This window comes from Equus caballus, chromosome 15 (genome assembly GCF_041296265.1).
Source record: "Equus caballus isolate H_3958 breed thoroughbred chromosome 15, TB-T2T, whole genome shotgun sequence".
Taxonomy (NCBI): domain Eukaryota; kingdom Metazoa; phylum Chordata; class Mammalia; order Perissodactyla; family Equidae; genus Equus; species Equus caballus.
The window spans coordinates 49,193,593-49,216,363 of record NC_091698.1 but is presented as its reverse complement, the minus strand read 5'-3'; the positions used below and the strand labels follow the sequence as shown (position 1 = coordinate 49,216,363).

The 22,771-nt window shown below is 45.5% G+C and overlaps 1 protein-coding gene across 9 annotated transcripts in view; it reads left to right on the top strand.

Moving 5' to 3' along the window:
* The window catches only part of ARHGAP25 (Rho GTPase activating protein 25), an 87,703-nt gene extending 66,379 nt beyond the window's left edge, over positions 1-21,324 (top strand). For all 9 annotated transcript variants that reach the window (XM_005599920.4, XM_005599924.4, XM_070236280.1 and 6 more), the window contains 7 exons: positions 1,956-2,163; positions 7,100-7,232; positions 9,992-10,065; positions 11,877-11,998; positions 12,811-13,007; positions 15,655-16,187; positions 18,937-21,324. In XM_005599920.4, coding sequence (XP_005599977.3) covers positions 1,956-2,163; positions 7,100-7,232; positions 9,992-10,065; positions 11,877-11,998; positions 12,811-13,007; positions 15,655-16,187; positions 18,937-19,144 — 1,475 coding nt within the window. In that variant the 3' untranslated portion in view covers positions 19,145-21,324. The remainder of the gene's footprint in view (positions 1-1,955; positions 2,164-7,099; positions 7,233-9,991; positions 10,066-11,876; positions 11,999-12,810; positions 13,008-15,654; positions 16,188-18,936) is intronic.
* Positions 21,325-22,771: the final 1,447 nt, after the last annotated feature.

Below are 22,771 nucleotides of genomic sequence, written 5' to 3'. Positions count from 1 at the left end.
ATGCCAGTATAAGGAGTGCCAGCCCAAGTTTTCAAACTTTAGCCCAGAAAGACTTAACCAGCCAAAGTCTCACTGGAATGCTGTAAATAAAACAGACAACAGCCCAGCAGATCTGGTTGGGAATAGAGGGTGCAGAGGCCCACCTGCTCAGCTCCTTCTAGATCTGATGCCCTCTCCTCTCAGCACCTGACATGATGAGGGAGGGGCCTCAGAGGAACCCTTGGGATTTTGAGGGGTGATTTGAAAAACACTGCTGTGGCAATTGGGGAAGAAGTGGATGACTATTAAAAACAGGGGAGATGTGCTCAGCTAGATCAGTGGTGTAGAAAGGTAAGAAGCAGGAGAGGTTTGAACATGTTAGAAGAGACCACAGCAGTCGTAGATGAGAGAGGAGTCCAGCCTGTCTGAGGGCAGAATGGAGGAGTGGAGAGGACGCATTGCATTCAAGAGCTCACCACGTTAATGTGGAATCTGCATTAATTAGAGACTAGATATAGGCGACCAACCAGAGAGAGAGAATCGTGGGAAGACCAAAGGACTTTGGGAACCAGTGTCCCAGGGATTGAAGTGGTCGGTGTGGCAGAGCCCTACTTACGACAGAGGGAAAATCAGGCAGGACGGAGCTGAAGCCGTGACCTGTCTTTTGAACCTGCAGGAAATGAAGGGCATGGGGGCAAGTGGGAGAAGAGGTAGCCAGCGATTGGCCTGATTTGTAAACTAACCTTGCTCCACCACTGGGGTGGGGAAATTAGAGGGCCAAGTGCTGACAGGGCTGGGGTGGAACTGGTCCACACATGCTTTGCTGGAGGCAGTATAATTTGGAAAAATATTTTTGGAAAGCAATTTGCATACCATCAAGTCGTAAAAATGTTCAAACCACTTGACCTGGTAATTCTACTTGTGGAAATTTGCCCTAAGGAAATAGTTCAAAAGAACGAAAAGCCTATGTTCATCCATCCAAATGTTAATTAATTAATTAAGCAATTAATTAGAAATTACACATTGCACCACATAATTCCAAGAGCTCTGCTAGGTGAATGAACATGTTCTCTGTGGCAATGTTGATCATAGTAAACCATAGTAAGCAACGTAAATAATTAAAAATGCCTCAATGGTTTAATACAGTGAGAGACCCATGTGAATGTGATAGACAATCAGGCTTTAATACGATATGACACAAGCAGAATTCAAAATGGCCTGCTTGCTGCTGTGGTTAAGAGCACATTCTCTTGAGTTTACTGCCTGGACTTGAACTCTGACTGTACCAGGCCCTGCCGCTGACCTTGGCAAGTTCATCAGTGCCTCTAGGGCTCAGTGTTTTTAGTATTAAAGTGTGTATAATGATACTACCACTTCATGGGGTTGCTGTCTAGATTAGATGAAAAAAGGTGTGCAAGGGCTTAGCACAATTTCTAGCACACAACACATACTCAGTAAAAACAAGTTATTTTATTTATTTTATTTTTTTGAGGAAGATTAGCCCTGAGCGAACTACTGCCAATCCTCTTCTTTTTGCTGAGGAAGACTGGCCCTGAACTAACATCTATGCCCATCTTCCTCTACTTTGTATGTGGGATGCCTACCACAGCATGGCTTTTGCCAAGCGGTGCCATGTCTGCACCTGGGATCCAGACCGGAGGACCCCGGGCCACCGAGAAGCAGGAACGTGTGAAATTAACTGCTGTGCCGCTGGGTCGGTGCCACAAGTTATTTTAAATATGTAAAAATGTGGGTCAGTGGAAAAAGGCTGACAGAGACTGCTCCAAATTTGTAGCCCCAGGAAATATTATGGGTGATTGTCTACTATATTTCGTTTAATATCATTTGTTTAGTACCTAAAAGCTTTGAGGCTGTAAGCAACATAGACAATCCAGAAATAGGCAAAGTGCCCTGGCCTATTAGTTCATCCAGCGGAAGCCATGGTGATGGGCAGGTCCTGGTTTTTCTCTTCCCAGCCGTGTTTGGTCAGCGCTTGGATGAGACCGTGGCTTATGAGCAGAAATTTGGCCCCCACCTGGTGCCCATCCTGGTGGAGAAGTGTGCAGAATTCATCCTGGAGCATGGCCTGAATGAAGAGGGCATCTTCCGCCTGCCCGGGCAGGACAACCTGGTGAAGCAGCTGAGAGATGCTTTTGACGCCGGGGAGCGGCCCTCCTTTGACAGGTATGCTGTCCTCACCTCACCCTCTCCTCTGTCTTGCTCGAGTGAGAAGACCTCTCTATTCCAGTTGAGCAATGGGACTTGCACAGACACTTCCAAGAGCCCTAGCTTGCAACAGAAGGAGCCTTTTGTTGTGCTCATAATCAGAATTTGGGAGCCTGGAGCACAGTTAGGAGAGTATGCTGATCATTTATGTGATAGATGATGTGAACTAGAACTAGAGCCTTGCTGGACAGTCAAGAGATGTTTAAGATATTGGGGTGGGAAAAATGCAGAGTAGTGGAGAAAGATGGGCCCTAACTCCAGGTCCACCCTTCTGAGCAGATGAGAAATGCTGGCTGTAGAACAGACTCGGTGTGGTGGAGAACGCACCATATCTATATCCAAGGGCTCCAATGGTCTTTCTCAGCTTTCCAGAAATGGCCAGAACCAGGACTTCCTGTTAGTTTGGGAGGTCACAGTACTGTGCATTGCTGAACTTAGCCCTGAGCCCTTTTGGAGGGAGTACATACTGACACTTTGGTAGCCTGGCATTCTCCCAAGTCTCCTGTGTGGAGGTTGCAGGGCCTGTTTGGGGCATATCAGGTATAGTGACATTTCTGCCCACCATCCCCCTCCCACCCCACCTCCTCCAGTCACCCAGCCGAGGTTTTCTTCTCTGCCATGCCCAGCTGGTACAACCCCCACCCTGACATTGTACATGCTCTGCTATTGTGCAATGTTCGCCCTGGATGCCTGCATGCGCTTGTCTTCTTGGCAAGAAGGAGACATTGTTCTTTCCAAATAAGCAGCCCATAGACCAAGGTTTAGTAAGACAGGCCTGAACTCTGTCCAGTTTCCAAAGGCTGAAATTCCCCAAGAGTTTATTGAGGACCCAGGAGTAGAGCTGATCCTGGGAAAGTCATGACCAGCTAAGTGTCATCTGTGTGGACAGTCTAATTGCTCGCTCTCCCTCACCTCCCACTCCAGTCACCAACGCTGTCCATTCTCTCTCCAAAGTATTTCTGAGACCCATCTGTTTCTTTCCATTCTCACAGCCACTGTCTTAGTTTGGCCCACCATATGTCTGTCGTCGCTGCCCTTGGAATGTACTAGGTTAATTTACCAAGGGTGCTGTATTTTAACAGGAAAGCAAGGGTGGAGTTGTTACTAGAACTGTAGCAGGGTATGCCATCAAATTTAAGGACCTTTCAGCAGTAGCGTAAATTGCGCTTAATTATCAGGCGTCTGTTCAATCAAGCATACCACCTTTATATTCTGTTTTCTTTTTATGTTTTTAATTAGCTTTGAGTTGATCAAAAGATACAGGTGGGTGGTTGCTAAAGCACTGGGAACAGTCAGCCAGGAGGGATAGAGGTGATGGTGGCGTGTCTGCCACCCTAGACTTGAGCTTCTGCACCTATCAAGTCAGCCTGGGGAGCGGAGTCGGCGTCTGGTTCCTGTGAGGTACTTGGGGCTGGAAGGAGGAAAGTTACCACACGTTGTCATGACGTCTCCACCCCCAGAACTGAGGGCTAGAGTTTACACATCCAAAAATAGGAAGGGCCACCTGGGGCTCTTCAGGGTCCTCCCAGGGTGACTCTTGGGTCAACTTGAGCCTGCTGGGTACTCATCTGGACCCTTTACATCGATCATACACTTGGTTCCATCATGAGATCCCCTAAATTGCCTCGCTAGAGTAGAGAAGAACAAAGGAGCTCTTATTTGGTAGATTTGAGTGCAGGTGTATCTGCTTCTCATTAAACATGAATAAGAATTAAAAAATCTCCTTGTGGAGTTTCCACTGGGCTGGATACTCCTTGGCTGCAAAACTGATACACTTCCAATACCTACACTTCTGTGAGAAACACATACAGGCAGGCCGCACTGTAAGATGGGTGCTACCAGGGAAGGGCGGGCAGAGTCGGCCAAGGGGCCTGGGCTGATCTCTGGTGGATCAAGTGGTGAACTCAGAGGCCTCCCGGCTCCTGACTTGCTCTTAGTCCTTGATTTAAAAAAATCATCTAAAGATGTTGGAGGAAAAGCAAACCCAGGGAAAATCATGCTGGAAATTTAGGCTATAACCATGGCATCTGGGTCAGCCTTGTTATAATGAGGGCACAGATATTAAACCAAAAATTTACAGAAATGCCTGTATAATTCCCATTGTGTTAAGTGCTAAAAAGGAAAACTAGATGGTACCATGAGAACTTAGGATGAGGGGCTTTTGATATGGTCTGGTGGATTTAGGGAGGTCTCCAAGAAAAGGACATTTAAGCTGAGACACAATAAACAAGCATGAGGGTTAGCCAGTCCAAGCAGCATTATCTTCTCCTGGTAAAATGGATTGGGAAGCTTGCTGTGGGTTTCACTGTTCTAAAAGATGGTTTCTATAGCCAACTGTGTTCTTTGACTATAGCTTTGAAGTGTGTATACTGTATCTGTGGTTATAACACCTTTGTCTTTTCTAACGTTGAATATTTTTGCTGTCTTCGTTTCTCCTGGTTAAACTATCCAGTAGTTTGTCTTTTTTATTGTTGTTTCTCTTCAAAAGATTCCATGTTTTGAGGTATCGTCTATACTGTTGTTCTCATTCCAGATTTTTTGGGTTTTGCTTTCATTCTGTGGGTGTTTTGAGTGTTGAGGGCTGTGCCAGGCAATGGACCGTACATTGGATAATGGAACCCTGGAGGCAGGAGGCCGGATGGGAGGCTGGGGCAGAATTCCTGGTAAAAGACGCCACCCTCCTGAAATAGGGCAGTGAAAGGAGGGGAGGAACATTGAGGGGTTCACTGACATTTGGGTAGTAGAATTGAGGGGGATTGGGAGACTAATTGGATGTGAGGTGAAAGAGAGCCCCCCATTAAACCAGAGAGCCTGGATTCTGAAACTTGTTGTGTATTTTCACAAGGGTGTGTTTTTAGGCAGTGACTCAGCAGGGAAAGGCTTTTCCAGAATCCACGTATAAAGTGAAGGTTCCCACCCTGGATTTCCTGAGGGCAGCCGTGGAGCCTAGACGGGGCCGTGTGCCAGCTCGAGGTCTCCTTTGAGGTAGAGAGTTCACAGGCTGCAGAAGGGGAGCCTTTTCACAAGACAGCTCCAACCACTGGGTGTTGAAAACAAAAAATAAAAATTGTCATCAAACGCCAAGACCGAGTTTTACCGTCAAGTCCTGTTGTTCTTGTTTCTGCTGCCTCAAATGCCTCTCTTCTCCTCCTCCAGCTCGAATGCACCCCTCCCGTCCCTCCTCCAGGGGGCATTTCCACCCAGCCGATTCTAAATTCCCCATCGCTGAAACAGAGGAGACACTCAGAGTGTCTGAACTTCTTACTACATCACAGCTTTTCAAAATACTGCCAGGACTGCCTCTTAATACCAGTTTTTCTTGATATGAAATAAATAAAGATTTCTTCACTAATGAGCTTCAAGTGTATGGTAGATTCAGACATTTTCTCTTATAGAATTGCAGAATAAATGCAATAGTTCTATAAACCAGGGGTCAGCCGACTTCTCTTAAAGGGCCACATACGAAATATTTAGGTTTTGCGGGTCAGATCGTTTCTGCCGCAGCTACTCAACTCTGGTCTTAGAACATGAAATCTGCCAAAGACGATACAAAAACGAACAAGCATAGCTGTGTTCCTGTATCACTTTATTTATGGAGGCTGAAATTCGAATTTCATACCAGTTTCAGATGCCGTGAAATGTTCTTCCTTTCAGTTTTTTTTTCCCAACTGTTTGGAAATATAAAATCCATTCTTAGCTCACAGGCTGTACAAATACAGGTAATGGGCCAGATTTGTCCCCTGGCCAGGGTATGCTGACCCCTCTGCTGTAAACCAGAGAGGCTGGGCTGAAATGCCAGTGCCTCTTCCAGCAAAATCAGGCAATCGCAGGACTGTTTTCTCAGTCCCTGCAGCAGGGCCTCCTCTCCACCCTCCGGGCTGACACGTACGCTGCCTGCACCATGCTGGAACTCCTCGTCATTCTTCCGATCCTGTCTGATGAGTCTCCTGTGGCTCCCCGACTCTGCATTGGGTGTCCCTTCCCCACATTTCCACATGGTCCCAGGTCCTGGACACCCCCCGTCATCACACTAACCATGCAGTCTCGTAATAACTTGGTAATGTTTGACTCTGTGCAGCTCTGTGACTCAGTGAGGCCAGGTGTCCTGTGTGTTGTTCGGGTTCACTGCTGAAATCCCAGTGCCTGACATAGTATCTTGCACCTGATAGGTTCTCTCAATGCTTATTGATTGAATGAATGATTGATTACACAAATATACAGATGAATCTCAGAACTACTTTAAACTCTCTGAGGGATTAAAGAGATCAATGAACCATAGATATCAAGGAGTTATCACATGAAAAATTAGAGACTAAGTAAAGAATGCTAAATTATTAGGTTCTAAGTGACTTGGAGAAAGAATAAAGCAAGGAAGATGAAAATAGTTTCCACTTTAGAAAAAGTAGCCCTTGGGGGCTGGCCCCGTGGCCGAGTGGTTAAGTTTGCGCGCTCCACAGCAGGCGGCCCAGTGTTTCGTTGGTTCGAATTCTGGGCGCGGACATGGCACTGCTCATCAGACCACGCTGAGGCAGCGTCCCACATGCCACAACTAGAAGGACCCACAACTAAGAATATACAATTATGTACCGGGGGGCTTTGGGGAGAAAAAGGAAAAAATAAAATCTTAAAAAAAAAAAAAAAAAAAGAAAAAGTAGCCCTTGAACTTATCTTTCAGACAGTTAGGTGGAAGAGATAAAGGAAAAAATGTTGAGCATTATTAATCCAGAAGGGGGATTAGCAAAAACATTTTGGTTGGATACATCTTTATTGGACTCAACTCCTCTGTAAAAAACTCCCCTTTGGAACCTGGGATTCTATTCAGTGGATCACCAGGGGGGAGGTGTGGAGAGTTCTGGAGTTTCACTTTCAAAAAGCATTGTTTATTTTCTTCCAGAGATACAGATGTGCACACAGTGGCCTCCCTGTTAAAGCTCTACCTCCGAGACCTCCCAGAGCCAGTGGTTCCCTGGAGCCAGTATGAGGGGTTCTTGCTTTGTGGGCAGCTCATGAATGCAGATGAGACAAAGGTTTGTATCTCATTAGGGGTAGTTGTCCTGCTTCAGAAGAAAGTGATTGTTACTGAACACTATTCTGGGAGGCAGGCAACAGTGGATCAGGGGGCTCCCTACCTTTTTGTGAGGTACTTCATCACCCTGGAACTTCCTCAGCAACGAAAGGCAAAGGAAGCCAAGTATGGTGATAGTCTTCGTGGGATCTAACGATCCCTAATAAAGAATTGGACTATAATCAGATACCCCCAAGTCACTTTAAAATTAGTAAGAGAAGGAGGATGCTTCTCAGAAGGGTTTCAAGCAACATGACCTTGCCAAGACGCACTGGGACACAAGGACAGGCTGACCAACCTTGAGGACAGGTGAGATGTTAGAATGTTCTGGCTCTGTGATGACCATGAGTGTCAGGTATGGGCATAAAAGGAATTCATGTGCCAGGGAGAGGAAGGACAGGGAGGTTTTCTTTGTTCCTTTCAGCTGCAGCTGCCTGTAGGGTCTGTAGTCACTGTCTGCGGCATCAAGCTTGTTAGAGTGCACGAGTTCACCGGCAGGATTTTTGATCGTATATAAATTGTTTCCTGAAAGGCCTTATAGTCAACAGTCACCACACTGGAGTCATGTTAATTAAACAAACTAACCAACTAACAAAAGAAACCAATAAAACCCAACTAGCAACAATAAAGCCTTCATGGTTTTCAACCAAAATTTGCAAAACCAAATGGCCCATGAATGCATTTATGTTAGGCTGCTAACACAGGGGGCTAACTGCCCACTTTTGGGAGGTTAGTTTTTAGCACTACTATGTTAAAAGCTCTCTCTGGCAAAGTGATGCACAGACAAACCCGCAATAAAGACCTGGATTTAACTTTGATTTTGCCATGAGGCAAATCATGCCTCTTCCATGAGACTTAGCTTATTTACTTAGTCCAATAGAATTTTCTACAAGATAGAACTGTTAGATAGCTTCACCTTTCAATATGATAACCACAAGCCACACATGGCCACTGGGTGCTTGAAATGTGGCTGGTGCAAGTGAGGAACAAAATTCCTAATTTAATTTATTTTAATTTAACTTAAATTTAAATAATTTCGTGTGGCAAGTAGCTATTGCATTGGATGGCACCAACTTAGCCAAATTTCGTAATAACATCTGCTCTACTCAGATTTGTTTTGAGGACCAAGGGACATGGTACAAGTAAGTGACATTTTAAAATTATTGGTTTAAGGGGAGATTTATTCTCTATTGTACTTCAAAATTTTTTATATAGTATACTCTCAGAAAACTATGTATATATATTTTTAAAAATCAGTGGCTAGCACCCTAGCCCTGGAAGAAAGCGCAGCCATGGGAACTTCTGTCCTGACTAAGAGGGAGGACCTCACGAATTAAGTGGATCCTGACCCAAGAAAAAAGGCGACTTTCTATTTCAACATTAGGAAAGAAGAGAATGATAATGTTGTAGCCAACATGCTGTAGTGATTGTAGCTGTTTTCCAACACAAAAACTAGATCTGATTTAGAATATTTTGTGCATGATTTATGAGTTTTTTTGTGAAGGGGAGAAGAGGCTATAGAAAGCCTTAATTTATACAGCCATATCAGCTCCCTTTTGTGAAAGGAATAATATTTTATGGAATAAAGTTTAAAAGTGGGCTAAAAAGATCAGTGTTTCAGCTGGCATCTCAGCCCACAGCTCCAGGGCGAGGAAAGGAGGCGCATAGATGTAGTTCTGACAATGAGACTGCCACCCCTGACTTCCCTGCTCTGGACCAGCTTCTCCCGACTTTTCTCAATCTCAGCATATCTGAGGGTTTCTATCTACGGTAACACACATCTAGACAGGGCAGAGGGACCGCAGCCTCCCTCATGGGTGAAAATGTGGCAGAGGCAGTAGCCGAGAGGGCTGAGTCTATACCAACCTTTGCAAAGAATTCACTTAACTAAACTGAAGAGGAGGAAAACTCAGTATGAAGCGGGTCCTCTGGATACACAGGGTCTGCACCAAGTCACAGCATGCCGGCCGACGGGCCATAGGGCACATTTTCTCCAGGAGATGCTCAGGTTGAGGAGAGCCTGCGTGCCTCACGGGAACTGGTGCACTTTACAATTGTGATGTTACAGACGGTGACTACAGACGGTGACTACAGACCCTACAGGCAGCTGCAGGTGAAAAGAACAAAGAAATGCTTCCTGTCCTTCTTCTCCTTGGCACACGCATCCCTTGCATGACAGTCTCTGACACTTATGGGTCATCACAGAGCTAGAACTTTCAGACCTCTCACCTGCCCTTTAGATCGATCAGCCTGTCCTTGTGTCCCAGTGGGTCTCAGCAAGGCCATATTGCTTGAAACCCTTCTCAGAAGCATCCTCCTTCTCTCAGAACTTTTAAAGTGACCTGGGAGTTTTTGCTTAGGGTCCACTTCTTTATTGGAGTGTTACATCTGAAGCATTCATTAAGTAAACAATTATCGTGAATATGAGTCGTCAATAGTCCTGGCTTAGAGTAGCTCCCAAGTCGGGGAAGGGGGCATCATTATAGACAAATAAAAAAAACACACTATACAAAAAACTATGAGCCTCTCTCCATTATTTTTATTGCATTTTTCTGTAAATTTATAGTTATTTCAAAATAAAAGTTTTTAAAAATCCCACGAAACAATGGGAACAGGAGTGACTGCCAAATTGTTGCGTCCACACAGAAACACCATTATGTTCTAGGGGCTCTGCTGGCAAGTGAGCAGGCTCATTTACTGGTGTTAAAAATCTCTTCCCAGGCTCAGCAGGAGTTGATGAAGCAGCTCTCCATCCTTCCTCGAGACAACTACAGCCTCCTGAGCTACATCTGCAGGTGAGGGTCCCCGGGATCAGCTCCACAGTTTTCGGGCACCTCAGAAAGAAGCTCATGGTTAGAGGAGGAGAGCATCTCTGGGACCTCAGAGATGCTGATTCAGATCTTTGGAAGGTCAACTCTATTCGCATAGCACTGAGGTAGTTTCCTGTGTCCACAGGATAATTTAAAGGATCCCCTGAAAATCTGATCAGCACAAAAAATGAATCAGTTTCCTCCTTCAGGCCTGCCGTAGTGCCACCCAGAGTCCTGGGACATGCAGCAGAGCCCAGAATCCTTACAATGTTTCTAGAATCATTTCTCATCTTCCTGATTCTGGGCTGTAGCTTAGCATCCCAGAGACATTCATTCTGGGCCACTGTTTTTATTTCCTTTTCTGAGGACATACTGTGTGCCATCTCTGTGGCAATATGTAGTGTATGGATTGACCCAGACCTGGCTGAGTTGGGAGCCTGGAGCTCCATGTCAGACACAGCTGAAAGTTATCTTTATTTTTAAAAAAATAATTTGTTGTAGTTTCCAAATTATAAAAATGATACATGCTTGATTTGGAAACCAGGAAAATACAACATGCTATAAATAAGAAATAAAAATTACCCACAATCCCCTCACCTAGCAAAAATCACTATTAACACTTGGATATGTGTCCTGCTGGATGTTTCTTTTCTCTATGGTAGATCTTTACACACATCAATATAAATACAGGGGAACAATTTTTTATACCAAATTGAAATTATATGTATATGTATTTGTATCCTGCTTTTTTTGGCTTCGTGTTATATTGTGAGCATTTCCCTGTGTCATAAAATAGGATTATAAATGACTCCATAATATTCCATATTGTTTCTTCATTTGGACACACCACCATTTATTTCATCATTTCTCTGTGTTTGGAATTTTATGTTGCTTCAGCCTATCCATTTAAAAAAGGTTTTTAGAGAGAGTATTTAGAAATTCCTTTCCTCATCTGTTCAGTTTATTTAATAGTGAATCTGAGAGCTTCATTCCTCAAATGGGTGGAAGTATAGTAAAAATTCTTCGTCAGTTATTGAGCACCTGCTGAGAATTCAAGGTGCTCGATGCTGTAATCAGAGGATGAGAGCAAGGAGGCACCATAGGTTCCAGTCTCTGAGATCTTCTCATGATAAAGTTTTCTCCTCTGGAGACTTGGGTGGGAGGGGTGCTGAGAGCCTGGGAGATACGCCTAGAAAGTCGGGACAAGAAGACAGTCAAGGGGCCAGCCCGGTGGCGCAGCAGTTAAGTGCACACATTCCACTTCAGTAGCCTGGGGTTCGCCGGTTTGGATCCTGGGTGTGGACATGGCACCGCTTGGCAAGCCATGCTGTGGTAGGCATCCCACATATAAAGTAAAGGAAGATGGGCACAGACAGTAGCTCAGAGCCAGTCTTCCTCAGTAAAAAGAGGAGGATTGGCAGCAGTTAGCTCAGGGCTAATCTTCCTCAAGAAGAAAAATAAAAAGAGGGCAGTCAAATAGTCATTTTAGTCCTTCTAATCTCCTCTTAGCTCCCTGAACTGGATCCTGCCTCCCACTGAGGTGACTCCTCTCCCCTCCCCATCCCTGGCCCAATGCCACCACTAGCAGTTGAGCAGGCCCCTCCTGGATTTTCTGCTTCCTTAGTCTTAAATCTTTCAGGGCAAAGCTTAACTCTTATTGGCAGAGCAGGCTGGTTCCACTCCTGAGACCAGGGGGAAAGAGTTGGGATCCATCTCTGAGATCTCACTGGTACCTGGATGTGCTTGCTTCTGGCAACTTCCTATTTCCTACTCTGGGATTTCCTGGCTGCCCACAGGTTCCTACATGAAATCCAGCTGAACTGTAGTGTTAACAAGATGAGTGTGGACAACCTGGCTACTGTGATTGGTGTGAATCTCATCAGGTCGAAGGTGGAAGACCCTGCTGTGATCATGCAAGGTACAGCTGGTCCTAAGGTGGAGGCAGGCATGGAGGAAGTAACAACAATTACCACACTGCCCCTTATTTTTTCTGCGCTGTCACAATTTGCCAAGCATTTTCAGCTGATTATCTTGTCTGAATTGTAAAGCAGCCCTGTGAAGTAGGCAGGGCAGGAATTGTGTCTATTTTCCAGATCGCAGCAGAGCAGAAAAGTTAAGGATTTACCCAATGTCACACAGTACAATAGGCCAGCATGAAAACAGTCAGCTAGTGTTTCTTAGTCTTTTATTACTTTTAAATATCCTTAGCCTGAGAGAGCAAATAGGTTTCATTTTATGAGTCATCTCTCAAAAAGGCTACTTGAAAGCTGTGTTGAAATGACTTCCGAGGCTGTCTTAGTTCAGTGACCAGAAGTTGGCATAAAGTACCGATGTCTGTCGTGGATTTGGGGAGGCAATATGCCAGGCATGTGTTCACTATGTGCACCATAAGAAATCAGATATATTGAGGACCACATCAGGAGAGAAAGATATCTTCATTTTGTCTCCTTTTATATTGCCTATTTTCCTGATCAAAGACTGAGCCAGCGGAGTGTAGACTGAAAATAATTCTCTTTCACCCCACTCCCATATCCATCTTCTATCTCATCCCTTTCACCACAATCTCCTACCCCAAGCAATTAAGAAGGGTCTTGTGAGGAGCAAAATGAGGTCCTTTTGGGCCCTGTGGTTTTACAGCCAAGTTTAGCGACACCCCATGGGTGGAGATCCTTGAGGACTACCTGCCTCCTGCCCCGTGGTCCAGCATAACAGATCTCTTCTTTCTTTCAGGGACTCTTCAAATCCAAAGAGTGATGACCATGATGATCAGAGACCATGAAGTCCTCTTCCCCAAGTCCAAGGATGCACCACTGTCACCCCCTGCCCAGAAAAATGACCCCAAAAAACCTCCAGTGGCTCGAAGCTCTGTGGGCTGGGATGCCACTGAAGATGCCCCAATTTCTAGAACAGACAGCTTTAGTAATACGGTAAGGTGCAGAGGCTTCCTCCTTCCGTCTAACTCTTTCTTTTGTCTAGGTCATTCTGTGTAAGAGCTGCTCTGGGGTGGCAATTTGGGGAATTTTGGATGATCCTATGGCAGTGGGCACAGCTGGTACAGACCCCTGGGCATGCATCTTGAAAGGTTGCCCTCTTTCAAAATTTAGTCTATATTGGCATCCTGGAGGTGGGGTTAGTGACATGTGCCAGTCGCCCAAGGACTGAGCAATGGGAGTCCTCACTGAAGCCCACCCTAAAAGGGAAACCCTTTTAAGCACAATCCAAGGAAGTTCAATGGAGAAATTATATACCACATTGTAAATGTTTTAGTGAGCGTTGTTGAAAATTCCGGGTGAAAGTCCAGAGGGATCTGGTTTCCTGCTAATGCATGAAACGTGATTCCTTTCTCAGAGTATGTGATGTGTTCGTGTAATATTTCTCATTCCCTGATAAGCAGTCTCAGCAATGTCAACCCCCTCATTTGTCCTGAAGGGTTGGGGTTCATGTTCCCAATGTCAAAAAACTCTGCAGACTCTGATATTTAGACTCTTGGAGGACAATAATTTACAAAGCTCAAATATTTTTCCATATTTATAGGGGCAAGTTTCTTTTAAAAGAACGTGAACTTTCTATAGCAACTTGATTCGTTATGTGTGGCAAGAAAAAATTTTAAATTTCTGATTGAGCAGGTAATGTAAGTTCCCCATAGTACTGTTAATCCTGAGGATGATTAACAAAGTACTGAAAAAAAGATAGATAGTGGTAGTGATTGTGATTTTTCCTAGGTGATGTCTATCTGGACACAATGCATCTTACTAACACTCTAAAATTAAATTAATATTTAGAAATGCTCATTCCTCATATAATGAAATCATCCTGGCAGTCCTTGGGAGTAGCCATTGTTCCACTCATTTGACAGGTTCTGCTGTTTATTGTAACAGCATGGGCAGCTATGACAGGCACTGTGCTGGGAAATTTAAGTAGAGCATCTCTGGAGTCCTCACCATGACACTGTAGGGCAGAATTTATCATCTACACTTCATGGCCGAGGAGCTCGGCTCAGGGAGGTTGACCAGCAGGCCCAAGGTGGCAGCACTAGAAGGGATACAAGAATGAGATTTAGATCTGGTTCTCATCCCAAGGCCTGGGAACTTCTGGCTCCAGATGGGGTTGCTGAAGCAGGTGATTCGCTAGAAGGGTTAGAAGGAGCCCTTGAGCCCTGATTTTCTGATTTTACATTTAGGGCTCATTATTTTTCTTTTTAATTTAATTAAAAAATATATTCACATGGTTCAAAAAAGATTGAAAACTTAGAAAAAGATATACGTGAGAAGTCGTGCTCCCTCTGCTGTCTCCACCCACCCAATCCTTCCCTGCCTTTATTAATTTCTTGTTTATCCTTCCAGTGTTCCTTCAGACAAATCTAAGCAGATACAGTTGTACATTGTTATTTACTTTCCTTTTTACATAAAATTTAGCATAATCTCTCATTCTCTCTTTCCACACACACACACAATAATCTGTATCTTGCGTTTTTCTACTTAATGGCATATCCTGGAGACTTTTTCATGTCAGTACATAGACAGCTGTCTCCTATGACCTCGTGTTTTTGCAGGTGTGTAATGTTCCATTTGTACATGTAATCTGCTTAATCAGCCCTGCAACCAGCCCCCACAGAGGACCAAGTCGTTTTCAGTCCTTTGTACTACAAACACGGCTGCAATGAATAACCTTGACTGTGCTTCATCTTGTACTCAGGCAGGTGTACTTCTGGGACAAATTCCCAGAAGTGGGATTGCTGAGTCAGAGAGTAAATAGATCTGGAATGTGTAATTTTGATTAAAATTGCTGAATAGAGATTGTGCCATTTTGTACTTCCACCAGCAATGTGTGAAAGAACCTGTTTTCCTATGGTTTCACCAGCAGGGGGTGTTGTCAAATTTGGGGGAGGTTGCTCATCTGATAGGTGAGAAGTGGTATTTCAGTAATTTTCATATTAATTTGAGTTTCTCATTTTGTGAGAGAGGCTGAACACCTTTTCTTATAGTAAGGGCCAGTTGCATTTTTCCCTCTCTGAACTGTCTGATCTTGTCCTTTGCCCATATTTTTATTGCTTGGTCTTTTTCTTCTCAATTTTTATAGGGTTTATATAATAGGGAGAGTAGCCTGTGATATGTATTGCAAATATTTTTGCCACTTTGTCATTTCCTTTTTGATTTAGTGTGTGGTGATTTCTTTGCTCTGTTTTTGTTCTTTTTATTTTGGTGGGTCATGGAAATCCACAAGTTGAATGTATCAAACTTTTATTTTGGATTTTGAGCCATAGTTAGATGGGCCCCGCCCCCATTCTAAGATTATAACAAAATCCTCATTGAGAACTCTTTTACCACAAACAAACAATTGATTTTAGTCACGACTACACCTCTAGAGTGTGAGTTCCTTCAAGTGTAATGTCCTTTTGAAAAAAATGCCATGCAGATTATCAACTAATGTGACAAATTAAGAGATGGTGTCCTAATTAAGATTTTCATGGGGGTGCAACCAGGACATGCTTTCTTTCAAATCTCTAATCTTTATCTTGGGAGCATGACCTATGTGGGAAAAACCCTTGTAACATTCATGGCCATTTTTTTCTAGACCAGTGACTCGGACACAACCAGCCCCACTGGACAGCGGCCGAGTGATGAGTATCTAGAAGACAACGGCAAAGCCCCCAGGGAAAAGCCAGGAGATTGGAAGTTGCAGTCTCGAAAAAGGACTCAGACGCTCCCTAACCGGAAATGCTTCTTGACATCAGCTTTTCAAGGTGCCAACAGTAGCAAAGTGGAGATCTTTAAAAATGAGTTCTGGTCACCTTCTTCAGAGGTGAAGGCAGGGGAAGGGCACAGGAGAACGATGTCTCAAGGTGTTCCACAACTTTCTGACCCCCAGCGGACTTCCACCTATGATAATGTCCCTGCCCTGCCCGGGTCCCCCAGGGACGAAGCAGGTGCACTCTCTCCCCATGCCTGTGACCCCAAGAGAGACACTTTTGCCAGCCCAACCTCTGAAACCGGACCTGGAAGAAAGAACTCTGGAGAAGAGGACCCTGAATCTTTGCAGAGGGTGGTCCAGGAGCTACGAAAGGAAATCGAAACACAGAAGCAAATGTATGAGGAACAGATTGAGAAGTAAGTCACATGCAGAGGGCCCGGGGCAGCCACTGGCTTCCATCTTTAGAAGCAAGGGGAATTGTTCTCATCTGCCAAAGTAGTGACGTTATAAAACTTCAATTTAGAGAATACAGTGATCAACAGCAATTGGGCCTAATAAGAAAGAGGGTAAAGGGAGTAATGAGATGATGAAATTAGTGAAAACTCTAAACTTTAGATTAAATTCATACAAAGGTAAGTATGTAGCTTAAGTAGCTTAATTAACTATTTCTGAATAGTGGTTCTTTAAAGATCAACAACCTTTAATGAATTAAGAGGAACTTAAAATTTTTTTCATGCTAATGTGACTCATCCATTCTGAAAATATTTATTGAGCACCCACTGTGTGCCAGGCACCATCCCAGCTGTGGGGAACAGCACTGAACAAGAAGTCCAAAGTCCCTGCACTTAGAGAGCTATCCTTCTGTCAGGGACAGACAGACAATACAGATGAGTAATTAATTTGTACACTATTATGCTATGTCAGGTGGCGGAAAATGCTATGGAGAGAAATAAAGCAGGGCAGGGGGATGGAGAGTTCCAGAAGGGGTTCTAATGTTAAGTAGGGTGGTCAGGAAGGCCTCACTGAGGAGGTGACACTTAAGTAAAGGCCTGAAGGAGATGAGGGAACAAGTCAGGCCCACAGAGCGGGGAAGAGCATGCCTGGCAGAGAGAACCAAAGGTGCAGAGGCCGTGGGAAGAGCAGGTGTGGTGTGTTCGTGCACAGGAAGAGCCATGGTGGGCTGGAGCAGGGGGAATAACCGATAGGACGGGAGGCAGAGCACGGGGGACCTTGTCAGCCAACTTAAAGCCGCAGTGAGGCAGAGCTTCCAGGAGACTCCGCCTGACTGAAGCTTCACTGGGTCACTGGCTTCCCATTGGACTCAGGCTGCAAGGGACAGACACAAGCAGGAGGCCAGTGAGGCGGCTGTGGCCACAATTTCATGCAAATCCCTAAGTTGCTTGGACATAATTTGCTCTCTTGGGTACCTAAACTATTGTCTTGAAATCTTTCTCACACCACTGATTTTTCACAAGAGGAAACCTCAATCTGGCTTAGCCCATATTAACACTAATCATGAGGTAGTGAAATGTGAACTAGACGGTTTTCAAATTACAGGCACTTTTCAGTCCATTAAGACTCAGGTACGCGAAAGGAAGACTTCTGTGAGTCCTCATCCTCTGTTCTCTAGAGAGGGCTGCCCTTCTCGAGGCAAAATGTAACTCCTTTGTCTGAGAGCCTGAAATCAGTCACCTGTGAAAGTACAAGACTTGGATGATGTGTTGGCAGGGAGCAAAGCAGCCCCAGAGAAGACACCCGCTGCGCTCTAACACGAGCGTCACTGACAAAGTAGGTAATGAACTGGCTGCCACTGAGGCGGTTGCTCCTCCTGCATGGAACCAAGTCCTCTGAATCCACCGTCGGGGGGCCTCCCATCCTCAGCAGAGGGAGGAGAATTAACAGTCTGCAGTGTCCAAGCTTTGTGCCTCAGACACACCTTCTCATGTAATCCCCACAGCGATCCTGTGAAATAGGTAATATCTCCACTTTACAGAAGAAATAGGGGCTCGGGAAGTATCGAAAGATCTCTGAAGGTCACACCACTTGTCCTTGGTGGGGCTGGGATTTGAACCAGGGTCAGCCAGGCTCCCGAGGCCCTCCAGTTCTACCTCTTCACTGGAATTGGTAGTGGCTAAGATCTAGCGTAATGTCCCATTGGAGATTGCCCCCAGAGCAAGAGGGAGATGGAGAATTTGGAGAATAGTCAGGCTGAAGGAATGAGACTAATTTAGCTTTAAGAAGAGACAGACAGGGGTAGGCAAGGCTCTGAAGAGGGGCTGTTAAATGCAGAATGGGCTAAGAAGAGAAGCCAGATGTGGGCTCAAACGGGAGCTCAAGTCACCGTATGAAAATGGGCAGGCCGTTGGGGGAGCCGCGAGGCAGCACCTCACAAGATGAAATTCTGAAGCAAATTTCCTATCACATAATCCCTTCACAGGCCTGAAATTTCCTCTTTTGCCTTAAAAATGGCATATGTGTATTCATTCTAAGACTTACTTCAACATAACCTGGCAGGGGGAACTGGACTAAGATTTTGACCAGTAACCATGAAAATCCTGAGATTTCAGGAATCCGACAAATCCTTCACCTGGAGCAGGATTCAGAAAGGAGGGCGGGAGTGCCAGGACCACTGTTCCTCAGTGAGCAATTCCCTATACTTTTCCAAATCTTGATCCCCAGGAGGCCTTAATAAGAGAAGGCGTTGGTCTGTGCTCTCCATTGAAGCGGCATGAGAAGGCACTCCCGTGTACAAAAGTGTTGGTAATCTGGAGTCTGGATGGGGCTTCAGCAGTCAATCAGCATTTCTATTGAGCAGGACAGATGCAAGGTGCTGTGGGGGTGAACATATACATATATTAGAGGTGGTCCTCTCTTTCAAAAACTTCATTATCTGATGGAAGATACAAAAGAAAATGACATGAAAAACAACACAAGAGATGTCACAAGATGGCGTTAAATGACAAAAGGGGCTCAGACATGCTCTGGGAATTCAGGTTTCCCAGGAAGTTCTCACGTCGGGGGGTGGGACATAAATAAGAGGTACAGGTTGGATGTGAATCTTGTGACGTGGAGAGAAAAATGGACAGAGGAGGTTGTGGGCAAGGGGGAAGGGAGAGTTTAGAGGTCATACCCTGTTCTTTCATTCTGTTGTTTCCTTCCTCGTAGCCTTGAGAAGGAAAATTATGACGTCTGGGCTAAGGTGGTGAGGCTCAATGAAGAACTGGAAAAGGAGAAGAAGAAGTTTGCAGCCTTGGAAATCAGCCTTCGCAATGTGGAGCGCTCCCGGGAGGACGTTGAGAGGAGGAACAAGGCCTTGGAAGAAGAAGTCAAGGAATTTGTCAAATCAATGAAGGAGTCCAAGACGGATGCGTGAGGGTGCCAGGAGTACTGCAGAGACAGCCCGCAGAGACCAAATACTGCTCCCTTTCTCGGTGCAACCTGATGACTGGGAAGCACAATTACTCCCTAGGAGGGAGAAGATATTGTGGGGCAAACATCACATTCCCTAGTAAATAAATCAATGGAGTTTGTAGGAGGATGAGACTGAACAGTGACATGTGTGGACATCTAAGACCCCCTGTGGCCAGATTCAAAAGGATTGCATTATTCCACAGTGGTCTCAGGCTGACTGAAATGGAACCTTCCATGACTGAATAGTTATGTGTGATGGAGACATTTGAGGCAGGCCACATCCCAGGCAACAGGCTGCCCCCAGCTGAGGCTGGACTGAGGCGTTAGTTGTTTGTTTTCTGTGTGGAACAACTTGCCTAATCAGATGGCACCAGGGCATCTCTGAGACACAGGTGCAGAAAATGACATTCAGCTTTTGAGTGCTGGTCCATGGTATGCTGTGTTTTCCAGGGGCTGCACCTGCTGAAGCCAGAGCCCTGTTCTGCCACCCCCACCACAATGCGTACTCTCCAGGAGTGATTATTAGACTAAGACAAAACAAGCAAGAAACTGTATTTATGAAAGCAAATCGATGAGAAAATTATATTCAAATAAAGCGAAAAAAAAAGGCAGGCTGTTGGTAATCCATGCAATGTGGGTGTTAGTAAGAGGCACCCTTCCTCAGGGCCAATGCTCCCCTTTCTGGTACATGGCACGGCAAGCAGAGCACAGACTGGATTCCAGTCCCTACTTGCCTTTCAGGGGCCACAGTTGTGTATGGCGGTCCTGGGAGCAAAGGCCTTCCCACCGTGATGTGACTTCCTGAGAGGCTGATTGGGGCTTTAGATAGTAACAGTCATGATAATATTTCTTCTGTTTGACCAAATATGCAAGTGATTCATCCTTTAAAGGGGCATGAGGCACTAGAGACGAGCTGAGAGAGGGGCTTTCCAAGCAGACAGCTGACATCTCCTACATTAAGCCAGCTTGGCCAAGGCCCCTTGGTGAGGCCCCAGGCTTTAATGGAGTCTTTAAAGGTTTTTGTCATTGTTCTAGTCAGGTGCTCTGCAAGCTCCTTTGACCGTGTACCCCATCAGTAGGAAATATTTGAGTATACATCCCCTAATATAAGTATATTTGTTTATTTATAAATTATATACGTGTACTATTGTATTAGCCAGCCCTGGTGGTCTAGTGGCTAAGATTTGGTTCTCTCACCGCCACGGCCCAGGTTCATTTCTGGGTCAGGGAACCACACCACCCATCTGTTGGTCCTCATACTATTGTGGCTGCATGTTGCTGTGAGGCTGAAAGCTATGCCACTGGTATTTCAAATACCAGCAGGGTCACCCAGGGTGGACAGGTTTCAGTGGAGCTTCCAGACTAAGACAGACGAGGCAGAAGGACTTGGCCACCCACTTCCGAAAAAACTGGCCATGAAGACTCTTATGAACAGCAGTGGAGCATTGTCTGATTAGCGCTGGATGGTGAGAGGATGGAGCAAAAAGACCGGGCAGATTCTGCTCTGCTGTACACAGGGTCGCTAGGAGCTGGAATAGACTCCACGGCACGAACAATAAAAACTACGATATTGCAATACCTTGTATATTATCAAACGTACCCAGGACAGAAATCGAATACTGATAAGATAAAAGCAAATATAAATAGATGTTCTCAAATGTGCTTTCAGCTCTGGAGGCCACTGGCCCGATTTCCCAGCAGGGATTCCTTCCTGCACAAGTTTTGCAGATGTCATCCCATTGCTCCCATCAATTTACTTGACCTCTTGAAGCCACATGGCTTAAGTAGTGGTCTGACAGATATGGTTGCCATGGTGAGAGTTTAGCCTTCCAAGCACGTGCATCTCCTCTGTGATTCTGTTTTCTTCCTTTGTTTTCTCACTTTTTCTTCCCTGGTTATTTTTCCCCGCCTGTGGGTGACGTATTACTCACAGAACGAAAGGTGCAGGCAGAGGGGCTCAGTGTTTCTCAGTGCTCCTCAGGCCCTGCTCCCCCCACCCCAGCCCCTGAGGACCAGACTGACAGAAGGCGGGGACGACACCTAGAGCGTTCTCTCAGAGGCCTGCTTGCAGACGATTGGGGGATGAGGGCAACAGATCTGGAGCACTGTTAAGTAGAGCAATAAAATATTTTATTTCCTAGGGTTTACTTGTTCTTTTAATTAGAGAGTAACAAACATGGAAACACTTACTGAACACAATTTATGTTGATGAGTGTCTGCTGTTCTACTGGGTGTATGTCCCCGGGTTCTCCCATGGGTTCCTCACACTGACTCTTTTTTTTTTTTCTTTCTGGAGGAAGATTAGCCCTAACCTAACGTCAACCGCCAATCCTCCTCTTTTTGCTGAGGAAGATTGGCCCTGAGCTAACATCCGTGCCTATCTTCCTCTATTTCGTATGTGGGGCGCCTGTCACAGCATGGCTTGACAAGTGGTGTGTAGGTCCGCGCCAGGATCCGAACCAGCGAACCCCGAGCCACCGAAGTGGAGCACGCAAACTTAACCGCTGCACCACCAGGCTGGCCCCTACCACCTGTACTTGTAAAGCCCTTGCATGGGCGGGATCTGCTAAATCCACCTTTTTCCAGCCACCCACCCTCTTCACCTTACCCCTTCTTCTACCTACACAGATACTGAGAACCTAAAAAGGTCCGCAACATGCACTTTAAAACTCCTTGCCCTCTTCCCTATCCAGATTCTTCATTTCCCTCACAGCCTCGAGTGTAGCACATCACAAGGCAATTTTCTCTTGAATTTGAAGCAGATCTGATGGTTTTCCAGTAAGTTTGTGCACTAGGTAAGACACTTTGTATTAGGGGGTTGCCTGGGGTGGTTCCCGTCTTCGTCCATTCCTGCTGCTATAGCAAGATACCACAGACTGGGTGCTGTTTATTTTTCACAGTTCTGGAGGCTGGAAGTCTGACATCAGGGTTGAGTGAGGGCCTTCTTCCAGGCTGCAGACTTCTTCTTGTATCCTGACATGGCAGAAGGGGCTAGAGTTCCCTGTGGGGTCTCTTATAGGTCATTAATCCCATTCATGAGGGCCCCACCCTTATGATCTATGCACCTCCCAGAGGCCCCACCTCCTAATACTATCATCTTTGGGAATTAGGATTTCTACATATGATTTGGGGGAGGCGGCACAAACATTCAGACCATAGCGATTTCCTTCCAGTGAATTTGGGTCAGAATCTAAGGCCTGGAGGGATTCCGTGACATCACTGGTACGGCGCCTGCTGCAGAGGATGTAAGTGATAAACAATAAACGTTTTTGTTGTTATTGTTTTGGCCAATTCTTTAAACCTTGCTCAGAGGCCCAGGCCCTCTGAAGAGCGTGAAGCAGGAGGCTCTGAGCAGCCCAAAGCTGCAGGGAGCGGGCGGACAAGGAGCATCACAGCACACAGCCGTTGGCTGCACTCCCCGGGCTCAAGACAGGGGGATGTGCGTACATTGCCATCGTGTAAACTTCCACATTCCACCACTTCCTCTGCAGATACCATCAGTGGTCAGGCCATGTGCTTGCTGGGGAGCGGACAGATCACTCAGAGGCTGCCCCTGCAATTCAAACGGGCTGCCTTTACAAGAATCGCA